This window comes from Sinocyclocheilus grahami, unplaced genomic scaffold (genome assembly GCF_001515645.1).
Source record: "Sinocyclocheilus grahami isolate Dianchi unplaced genomic scaffold, SAMN03320097.WGS_v1.1 scaffold509.1, whole genome shotgun sequence".
Classification (NCBI taxonomy): Eukaryota; Metazoa; Chordata; class Actinopteri; order Cypriniformes; family Cyprinidae; genus Sinocyclocheilus; species Sinocyclocheilus grahami.
In genome coordinates, this window is record NW_015505688.1 from 323,314 (window position 1) to 335,607 (window position 12,294).

Here is a 12,294-nt window from a genome sequence, read left to right on the forward strand (position 1 = left end):
AGCTATTAAAGCAGCGAACAATTTTTCTTTTGCTCTTTTTGATTAACATTATTTATGTAAGAAATGCATGGATCCATTATACAGATATACATTTGATATTTTCTTTACTGTTTACATTCACTTAAAACAACCGACTGTGCTGACAAGGATACTTGTCAAGACATCCATTGGTATTCACCTGCTGTCTGAGAAGGCTATCTGTTTGTGCACTTCAGGTGTGTGAGCGGTGCGCATAGAAACGCTCTATCAGTGTGTGCATGCCGCATTGAGCTGTCTTGGGCTTAAATGGCTTAAAATTACTTTAATGTTTAAACTAACATGACTTAAAACACGTGAGAATGAAAAACTTTCGAGGAAGCAGCACTGGCCTGATTGTTAAGATAGTTTTGGTGGGCTAAGGTGACAGATAGGGGGGCTGAAACCCACCTAAAAAGGGTTTAGAACCGCCCCTGGTATAGTGTGCGTAATTATACTGAAACATATATATATAACCAGTTTACCTGATTCAATGTGATGGCTGAGCCTGTTTTTGAGATAACAACATGCCAATCCGTGGTTGGATTTCCGAATCAGGGCTAATCATAAATCATCTTACACTTTCAATAAGCGTGACCAGGGTTGCCAGCTTTTCACAACAAAACCTGCCTAATTGCTACTCAAAACTAGCCCAAAACTACAAAACGCGGCAAGTGTTAAAGTAGCCCAATTCCGCAGGAAAACTGCGGACTTGGCAACACTGAGTGTGACTGATACTCGAGCCAACTCTGCTCTGTCGACTAGCAGTGGGAGTCAGATTGCCCCCTAGTGGATGGCTAAAGATTTGTTAACTCATATTCATAAATTCTCAAGAGAACATCTCTGAATAAACTGATGCTCGCGCCCCCCTGGGGAAAACCCCTGCTCTAGATCATCTGGGTACTTTTCACCTACTGTTTTTCAAAGACTATGAATTCGGACATACTACTCTTTTGCCGTACTGTTTTCTCACACTACATGGTATGGAAGTTGTAATATTCGGACACACACTAAGCGATTAGCTTCCTTTAGCGAAAGCTAGCTTAAAATGCAAAGAAAGGGAAGTGGTTCATTTGGCCATCTACAGCTTTTTCATATTATGTGGTACATTAAGACATTAATGTTCATATTTTCATGATAACACTACATTACTCTAAATCAGGCACAGCATTGAACAGAACTCTTTAATCAAACTATGCTGAAAACATTAAACTCCCAGTCCTGCTTTATATTCATTTATTCCTGATGTGAAGCATTGTGTAAAATGCATTGTTTTTTTCTCCTCTTGCTGCAGGACTGTTTCATCGTGCCATAATCCAGAGTGGCTCAGCATTGTCCAGCTGGGCCGTCAACTACCAGCCGGTTAAGTACACAAGGCTGCTGGCAGAGAAAGTGGGCTGTAATGTGCTGGACACACTAGACATGGTAGATTGCCTGAGAAAGAAGAGTGCTCGTGAGCTGGTGGAACAAGACATCCAGCCAGCAAGATACCACGTCGCCTTTGGCCCAGTCATTGACGGCGATGTCATTCCCGATGACCCTGAGATCCTGATGGAGCAGGGCGAGTTTCTCAACTACGACATTATGCTGGGTGTTAACCAGGGTGAGGGGCTGCGTTTTGTAGAGAATGTTGTGGACTCTGAAGATGGTGTCTCGGGCAATGATTTCGACTTCTCGGTCTCTGACTTTGTGGACAGTCTTTATGGTTACCCAGAGGGAAAGGATACGCTACGAGAAACCATTAAGTTCATGTACACGGACTGGGCAGATAGAGACAACCCTGAGACACGCCGTAAGACTCTGGTGGCGCTTTTTACTGATCATCAGTGGGTGGAGCCCTCGGTGGTGACGGCAGATCTTCACGCCCGGTATGGATCGCCCACGTACTTCTACGCCTTCTACCACCACTGCCAGAGCCTGATGAAGCCCGCTTGGTCGGATGCGGCCCACGGAGATGAGGTGCCCTATGTCTTTGGCATTCCCATGATTGGCCCGACCGACCTGTTCCCCTGCAACTTCTCCAAAAATGATGTAATGCTCAGTGCTGTTGTCATGACCTACTGGACAAACTTTGCCAAAACTGGGTAAGTGCCTACATTACAACATGCAAAGTCTGGGGCATGTGCCATTATGTGATTGTGTGATGCACGGTGGCAACTGATTTTTAATTGACCAATCCAGGCTCTTTTCTCACTACACAGTGGCTAATATATTAAAGTGTCCATATTATGCTCAATTACATGTTCATCATTTTTATTAGAATACATTTACATGATTTGGTTTCAGCTTCAGGGGCAGCTGTAAACAGTATTATATCTATTGTAACTATGCTATTGCACTATTGAAATAGTTCGATATTGTGCTATTGGAAGTCCATACTATGCAGGAAGTCATGCAAGACAAATAAGTAGTTCTACATTAACACTACTACTATTAACTCATATGGAAACAGGATTAACTAAACAGTAAAACATTGCCTATTTAGAACTGAGGTTCCTTATTAGGTAATCAATAATTACTGAACACGATAATTACTTAAAATGAGTAAACTGAGAATTGCCTGTTTCACTGTGAACATGGTCATAAAATGCACCACTCAAGTGTTATCTAGTTACTCTGCAGGATCTACTAGTGATCTGGACTAAAAAGCAGTGCAGTGCAATGCAATAAAATTAAATTAAATTAAACTAAATAAAAGCCCCTGTAATTATTTTTTTGTTTGTTTTATATTTATAACATTTGGTATAGGAATTATCAGATGCTGTTTTTCTAGAAAGCAACATGATCACAAATGTATATTGATTTTATATAAATTTATATAATCTTTTAAAGGCCCAATTCTCAGTATTAGCTAGTTGCTTATTAGCATGCATATTACTAGCATACTGGCTGTTTATTAGTACTTATAAAGCACATATTAATGTCTTATTCTGCATGACAATATTCTAAATCCCTTAATCCTACCCCATACCTAAATTTAACAGCTACTTTACTATTAATAAGCAGGAAAATAGGAGATTATTGAGGCAAACCTCCCTCAATAATATGTCTTACCCAGTTATTGAACAGTCTACTGTAAGGGACACTAGGAGCAGCCTATGGAGGATTTCACCTATTTATTATATGAATATAAACAATAATGTTCTCTTGTCAACAATAATATTTTGTCAACCTTGATGCATCCAGATTACTGGTAGCTCCTGCAGAGAAACCAGGTAACATGAGTAATTAGTGGTGCATTTTATGACCGTGAAAAAGACAACTGCTGACATCCCAGACACATTTATATTGTGGTTAGTAATTAACTGATAATCCTTTATAATTTGTTATAGTTATTAAAAGGTGCACTATGCAGGATTTTCTCAAAAAATATAAATCCCAAAAAAAGTATAGACTCATTCAAATCTATCTATCTATCTATCTATCTATCTATCTATCTATCTATCTATCTATCTATCTATCTATCTATCTATCTATCTATCTATCTGTCTGTCTATCTTTTATTTATTTATTTTCCAATTCTTCTATTCCTGTGTTTGGGACATTTCTGAGCTGCAACCATTGGTCAGTAGGTGTGTCGTCTGTGTCTTGTATCAACGCAAACACAATTCGCTAATGTTGCTATTGTCTTATTGACTGATAACTGTAACTTGACAAATTACTAGGCATCAGGATTACATTTTTATGATGTCACATAATTATTGTTTATTAGTGAGCTAGCCTGAAGATGGCTAAACTCACTCACAAATTACAGCCAGTCATCTAATTATTAGCATAACTGTTCGTTCACACACACACACACACACACACAAAATGCCATTATGCATGATAAACATATGTATATATGTATATATTTGCAATGCACATCATCATTCATCTTCTCTGTCTCATGTGATGCTGCTGCTGGTTGGACTGTGTCTGTTCTGGTAACTGATGTCATGTCAGGGGCAGGGGGTGTGGCTTCTGGCAGTGTTAAGCCTGCCCATCAAGTTTGCATGCCAAGTTTGAATGTTTACAAACAGTAATCGAAAATCCTGCATAGTGCACCTTATAGTGAGTTAAATCTCATTCAGTAATTACGTAATATGGAACTATCTCAGTCCTAAATTCGCTATTACTTACTGATTAGTTAATCCTGTTTCTATATTAGTTAAGCTGCCAATCTCATTCAGTAATTACGTAATATGGAACTATCTCAGTCCTAAATTCGCTATTACTTACTGATTAGTTAATCCTGTTTCTATATTAGTTCTATATTAGTAGCTGAAGCAGAATAAGTAGCTTACGGTTGTATTACTCATTTGTCCCGCATTACTTCCTGCATAGTTACTTATATACTGATGGACCATTATTCGAAAGTCTTATGATTTCCTGTTTGAGAGATGAACTCCCTTTGGTGTGGAGTTTGTGTTTTGTAACTTTGCAGATCATGTACATGCACAACCAGCTATATTAGGAAAGGTCAAACCAAAAAAAGTATAATAGGTGCCCTTTAATAGACAAACGTGTCATGGCCATTTAAATGAGACCAAAAATTTGGTGAGTTAAATCAATTTGCACCTCCTGCAGATCATTTGCATTAAATACAACATTTTGTGACCATCTACCCACACTCATGTAGCTCAAACTCATTTGATTTTTCCTTTACTATAGAACCAAATGTTGAAGCTGCTCTTTTCCATACAGTGAGAATACATGTCTGTCAATAGGTTTATTTTTACTTAAAATTCACAGAAATCAGATTATTCGCTGACAAGATTGTTGGTAGAGAACTGACGCTATGAGGAGGTAACAAGTGGGTACGATTATCAGATATTGCTGATAATACCGAAATGTGGCAGTATATTTATGTACCACTAGTGTGCAACTGAAAGTACATGTACGGTAAGTACCACTTTTTTTTGTCATCCTTGCGTAAAATATGTTGCAGTGTACTGATGTTTACAACATACTGTATGAATGGTGCTTGAGACCACGTGCAGAAAGAATTATCAGTGGAACTTATCGCATTTCTGTCCCTCAGTAATATCGATCAAAACCCCTCTCTTCAGATGATCCCTACCACCCCAGGTGACCGCATACTCAACAACAAATCCTCCCACGCTCCCCCTTCTCCTTCCTCCTCAATCCTGCCTACAGCATAAAGCATTATAGATCTGTATGAGGAGTGCTTGTAATCAGCTCTAACAACACAAATCTAATTTGACAACTGCTGTTACTGAGAAAAATTGATTGGTCATATGCTGCTGCTTCTCCACTTTTACCAGTCACAATAAAAATGACACCCCTTGACATTTATAAATCATTCTTTAACTGTTAAGTGCACACTAGGTGTAGCCAAAAATAACATACGCAGAGAGGAAATGCTAATGGCTGAGTACCGCAGGCTATTTTTTACGCTGAATGCTCAAGTCAACATTCTGCAGGCATATCAGAGAACTGTTCAGAACAACATCTGTCCAGAAAATGTCAAATTAGCTCAAGGGCATGGGACATTTGTATGAGAAACACTGATTTCCCCCCACAGGGTAATCATTTTCTCAGTTAGACTGCCAGATTTTCTCAGCAAAAACAAAAAGAAAAAAAATGAAATTGTTTGGTGAGTGGATTTTGATGTATTTCCTATTAGGTCTGGTTTGACAATATAAATTAATAGATTTGAATTTATCCTCTTTTTAACAATCACAATATTGTTTCTTAAATATTAAATATAAGGATGCTTTTTTGTTTCCTCTATATTCTTCTACTGTATCATTCAGCCTCCAGTCAAACAGCCCATGCTGTGCTGAGCCAGAGACATTGCTGAGCAGAATACTGTTGTGCTTTTCCTTTTGTCCTCCTATTTTCTCTGCATGCCCCTTCATGCTTTCTTGTAACAAGAACACAAGACTCGCTCAGAAATGCTGAGGCCTGCTGAGATGAATTCAGATATTTCTGTTTGAAAACCCCATGTTTTTTCATGATGCTGTCGCTTGTGGAGACATTGGCAAGTCCACTCAAAGAATAAAACATGATTAATCAATAATCAATAAGCCATGATTAATAAATAAGAGTTGACTCTGCAGTTGCCAGCTAGACTGTAATCGCTCAATGATTTGACATGCCTTGCATTTTGTGTTTTATCGATGCCTTTGTATTGACGTCCGTCTTATTGAAATTCTGTTGCCTGTACTTCATCTGAATGGCAAGCAGATGCTCATTAACTCTCGCTGTCTTGTCGTATCTGCCTCATGATTGTGAAAACAAAAATAATAATTTCAATGCTGCATCTTAATGAGCGGTTTCCCTCACCGCTACACCCAGACGGAAACGATCTCTTGAATATCAGTTGACCCTGCACCCAAGGCCAAGCCTATCACTTTCTCTGTCTTTGAGCTAAATTGCTTCCCGCATCCGCTTGTTTTGTCGTTCCTAGACTACAGTAGAGAAAAAGGGATTGTGTTTATTTAGTTTAAAAGTCTCACTGCCTTCTCAATTAAGCCTAGCACCTGTTACTGTAGGAAATATGTTGGCAATATGCAGATTTGCTATGGAGAAAGTAAAGAAGGATCCTGCGTAGGATCTTGAGAGACACCGGACGCTACGCTGCATGTCGAATGTAATGAGTTGAAGCATCATCAGAGGAGAGCTGAGCGATCAGCGCCGGACAGGAGTCAGGACATGTTGACCATCACTCACCTCACCCATCCGATCAATAGCAGTCATAATGAAGAGTGCACAGGGGCCCGTGTCCTGCAGCTACCTGTATTACTTCAAAATCATTGCCTTCTTTTTGGCTTACTGACGGAGAATCTCCCTGACAGTGATGTTAGATGTTAGAGATGTTCTAATACATTTCAAGATCTTTTTTGTGCATTATGGTTCACGATTTGAGCCTAATTTTATTGACAAATAAACATTTTAAAAAGTTTTGATTGCCCATGTAAAAGTCACCATTACAATGCTGGGGTTATATGGCAGCAGGTTCCAAAGTTTCTGAAGACATTTTGCAATGTTGCTATGCAGTTGCTAGGGTATCCTGGATGTTTGCTAGGGCTGGTTTACTGCCTTCTACGAGTACGTTTGGCAGAATTAATACTTAATACGAGTACATATTACAGAAATAATATACTTTAAAAGAATATAGTGTGAACTGAATATAAAGATTTCGGAAGATTTCATTGAATGTTAATTGCAATTAAACCAATATGTATTATAGTTTAAATTGATCTTAAAAGCAGTTAGTTGAACTTAAGTACATCTTTATATATAATTACAAATTTGTATTATCTTTGAAATATTAAAGTCTACTGTCCGAACGTTCTGGCAAGCATTTATTATGGCAAATTAAAATATGTAATTTCTATTGAAACTTGTATGTTATAGCACTGAAGGCACCTATTGTATGTGTCTGTCTTCTTCTTCTTCTTCCGCTCTGGAAGTCTATGGCAGCCCATAGAACTGCTTGTGGGTAAGTTATGAAATTTGGCACACAGATAGAGGACAGTCTCATTATTAACCACAGCAAATTTGGGGTCTCTATCTCAAACTCTTTAGCGCCTCCAATAGGCCAAATTTGCACTTATATTTCTGCTAATAACTTTTGAACCGTAAGATCCAGAAGCAAAATTATTTTTCCTCTTGATACTTTGGCTCGTGCCGAGTCGAATGCATACCAAAATGTACATTTCTACCAGTCAAGATTTTTGGAAAAATTTTAATTTTGAGAAAAAAATCTACTTTTTCGAAGCTCGCCCTAGATGGTCTATCCTATTTTCACCAAAATTGGCTCAACAGTTAAAATTATACTTTAAAGTACTTTACAAGTGTTTTCTAGGTTAGTCAAGTGTACTCATTTAAAACACAACAAAATATTATCAAAAATTAATTAATTAAAATGTACTTTTAATTTGTAAAACTTTTAATTGACATTTTTCAAAAATGTGTACTTTAAAAATGTATATAAGTTTAAGAAAGTGTAGTCTCTTTAAGAACACTTAAGTGGTCTTTTATTTCATTAATATTATCTGCATGTAAAAAAAAATTAAGATGGACGACACTACAAGTTTACATTCTGTAAACTTGTGAATATATTACAACTGAATATAAAATGTCATTAAGGAACAAAAACCCATAACTTGTAGTTGATCCTGCTTGGACTATTTTCACTTGGGAAACACAAATAGACATGTAATAAAAGTAACTGGCAATATTGTGTCTAAAATTTTAATTATTCCTCAATATTAACTTTGTTAAAGTGTTAAAAATCAATATAAGAACAATATCATACTCACAATCATGCTTTTGCTCTAAATATCATCATCTATTCACATTCCTAACCCTAAGTATGAATAACAGTAGCCTTATCAAGCACCGCTTATTATCTTTTTTCTTGTTCTGTGAGGAATTGAGAAAGTAATGTGACCAGCCACTGACTCTCTGAACTTTTAACAACAGCAATTTAAACTTTATGAGCTGAATAGCAAGGTTCTTTGAAAGCATCCTCTCTCTCTGTCATGCTGTTTTATGTAATATATTCTATCTGCTGACCTTGAGAACAGCAAAGAGAGATCAGAAAAACTTTAAATGTAACACTGCATCTTTCAAAAGCGAAGGCAGTTGTGTGTGGACCTTGAAATGCACTGTAAAATGAAAAACCACACAAAGCAGTGCACACTACCTCCTGTAGCCTATTTATAAATAAACCCTTGATAGAAAACATTCAAATTAAAAGTGCATGCACTACCTTGAGTTAGAATCAGTGCTATTCAGTTGAAGAGGGAGTTTTCATGGAAATAAGTGACCCTGACCAAAGTACGCTAAGACACTGAAGTGGAAGGCTTTTATGATGCCCCATCGGATTTGGTGTCTCATTGTCCACAGTCATCCAAGCGCGGCAAATTAGACTGATGAATAATCAATGCAGCCCCATCAAATGAACTCTGACTCGTTTTCACCTTGTCATATTCATTAGATTTATTCTGCTATGACTGCTATATGAAAAAAAACTTTTATGGTTTTTTTCATTAATTTAACGTGGGTTTTTCCAAAAGGGAAACCAATTCTTTCTTTCTTTCTTTCTCTTTTAATTTCTCTATGTTTGTAAAGGTATGTTTTTCAAGTGGATTTTTGCTATGGCTTACTGGCTGAAGTCAAGGGTCCACACCAAATTTTCTGTGACATTCTAGACATAGTCTAGACAAAAATAATTTTTTGTCTGATTTATTGTTCATCAAGTGAAAATGGTAAGCATGATAACTGATCACCAGCACACCCCTCCTCAAAAAAAATCAAAAATCAAAAAAATCAAAGAGTGCACAAAAGTTTAATACTAAGGGGTTTAGAAGTACAAGCAATTAGCCTTAGCAAGCACCACTAATTAAAAAAATCTAATTATATGACCATTTTTGTCCTGACTTAATTTGCAACTAGTATTCTAGAAAATTGCACTGTTAAGGTCGGATTCTTTGATGAAAATATCCTCAGACGGGATGGCGTTTAGGAAGTCCAACCTAGTTTCAGAATCTCAATGGTGGTGGAGTAGATTCCTCTCAGGGCCTGAAATCTGAATGAGTGGCGCTGATAGAGGCTGAAGTACTGCTTCACTGGGCAAGCCCAAGTGGCCTGAACCATAGAAACATTTGAGCAGTTTAGGAGCCGATTTGAGTGGGCGACCTGACAGAACACCGACAGCTGATTCACGGCCTCCGTTTGCACATACACTTCCCAGATTGTGGGTTAGTGGAATGAATAGGGCACCAGCACAGTCACTGGGGAGGGAAAACACTTATGGCTCATTTCCACTGAGCGGTACGATACAGTACAGTTCAGTATAGTACGATTCGGTACGGGTAACCCTGATCAGGCTTGCGTTTCCACAGCCAGAAGTACTCTTACTTGGTAGGCGTGGTGTATGCCAGAAAGTAGCGATCGACGATGCACCGCGACAATAAGCACAACTCTGCCTCTTTTTGTTAAATGTCAGTTTTAATGAACAATAATAGCCATTATAAAAGTATAAGTACAAAGTATAAGAGGCGTATATAAGAGGAAATAAAGACAAAAGCAAACAGTTCAGTCAAACGTATTATAATGTCAGATTACTTTTCTTAGGGAATTAATTATTATTAATTAATTCAGGTTTTGAGAGGACTCGAATCTGAAAATTCGGAGTCAGCCTGATTAGAACTGATTTCAAATTTGATAGTTTACACTTTATCAACGGTCGTCCAGCGAGACGTTAACGTCCGTGTATATTACCGATTCTGTTCATATTACTTCGTGGCCAACGACACATAAACAAAATGGCAATCTTATTAATTTTGAGCAAGGTAACAAGGATCTAGGCAGAGTTTTAACTTTAAAATTACAACGCAAGACAATGATTCTTTATAAATGAAACAAGAATTTATTGGCTATTCTAGATTACATTAACCTAAGCTAAAACACACATACACACAAAGGTTCAGGGAAATGATGTTAACGGAGTTCTGAGGAAAGCCCAAAATTTTAGCAAGATATTCGCTACAGTTCTTGTACTTGCAACCTGAGAAAATTCATAAAGCAGAGACTTGGCTTATGTTTACTGCTTAGTATTAGCTCGGCACCAGTTCAGCAGATAGAAAATTTTGTTTGTTTACTTGCGTTTGTGTGACGTTTCCTTGTTTGGCTGCTTGAGGGAATCCAGGCTTTTGATTGGTTACTGGTCAGGCGTCTGGATGATAGGGTTTCTGGGAATTCCCTTCGGAGATTGGTTGGTTTCTTGATGACGCAAAGGCTTGGAGCAGTTCTTCTGAAAAGTCTGAGTTTGCAAGACTTTAGGCTTTTGAAGATCTCTGGCAATCACAAAGTTTCAACTGAAGTGTTTGAGTTTTGGATGACCGATCGCTTTGATGGTAAGCGTGTGAGCACAGGTTGGAGTGCTATTAACACAGCGAAAGGCAAAGGAATGCGAACACGCTGAGTCTGTCTTGCATTGGGTTTTTGATCCACGGCATAAGTCCGTCCCCCAGATCGTTGTTCCAATCAGACATTACTTGCAAGGCTTAGCCACTCCCCGCACTGTTCCCTGATTAGGCAAGGGTCACATGTTTCCCGTGGGGAGTATTTCTGCAAGTTTTAATAACTTCTTATAAACAATATTATCACAAGAAAATGATGCCGGATACCAATTTTTCATTCACGCCAATGTTCGGTGAATAAAGCAAGCTTTCATTCAACATTAAGCTTAACATATCAATAGCTTTATCTGCTAAAAGGGGTTAAACACATTGATTAAAGTTGCAAGGTTACATTTTAACACCTCAAGCATATATAATACATCCAACATATTCTCTGTGAATATAGTTGCCCCTTCATACTTAAATGATTGTCTTTTGAATTGTCTGTGTAAGTTCTGTTTCTTTGTCTGTGACAGGAGAACCGCGCTATTTTCTGGAAAGTAGGAATAGGATGCGTCCCTTTTGGAATGCAGGGAGAAAGAGGGGATATGTCCTGAGGTCATGACACTGTCACGGGTGGAGATCTGCCATTCTCGCTCGGACATGGAGCTATTAATCTGTCGCTTTCTTTTTATCGGACTATCAATTTATGCGTTAAACGGTCATGGGGTCCAGGAGTGTCTGTCGCTGGAACATTTCCAGATACCAGGTTCTATGTTCTGTTGGTTATTAGATAGTTTATTTGTGCTGAAGCCAGTCACGAGACAACCCTGATGTTCTGTTGCTTAAATGAGTCCAGATGCAGGGGTCAGTTATTGCGGTCTTAGTGCTTTTCTTTGAGTCTCTTGAGAAGATAAGCCGAAGGGGACAGGAACTGCTGAGACACTGAGCTGATCCTGTATGTAGTTTTACGACCGCAGATGGCTGGGGAGGAGAACCTTTAGTTTTTCCGGTGGAATGCAGAGATTCAATGTTCGTTTGTGTCTGCTCACAGATTAAATGGTTTCTGTTTTTGAATACAGAAATCCTACACAACCCCCTTTGGCTCGGTGATGTTCCTGGTGCGAACATCGGCGGGCACTGGAACAAGAGGCAGAGAGAGAACAGGCACGCGCAAGACACAAACAACATCTCCATCACTAACTGAATCCTGGTGCAAGGTTTGGGTAATTTGGGGATACTTGGGTTAGGAACATTTGAGATGAGATAGGGGTGCATTGTTTAGGATTATCTAGAATTGGGTCATTTCGATTACTCTAACTATCAGAGGTTCGATGAGGCAGTATAGGCGTACTCTCAATTAGGTTTGTTGAGTTCTCAGGTTCAGGTTCTTGGTCAGTTTTATCACGTCGGAACATGC

General features: G+C 38.4%; 1 protein-coding gene across 1 annotated transcript in view; it reads left to right on the forward strand.

Moving 5' to 3' along the window:
• The window catches only part of LOC107554648 (neuroligin-3-like), a 196,718-nt gene that overhangs the window by 162,490 nt on the left and 21,934 nt on the right, over positions 1 to 12,294 (forward strand). Inside the window, exon 4 of the mRNA XM_016237232.1 lies at positions 1,310 to 2,099. Coding sequence (XP_016092718.1) covers positions 1,310 to 2,099 — 790 coding nt within the window. The remainder of the gene's footprint in view (positions 1 to 1,309; positions 2,100 to 12,294) is intronic.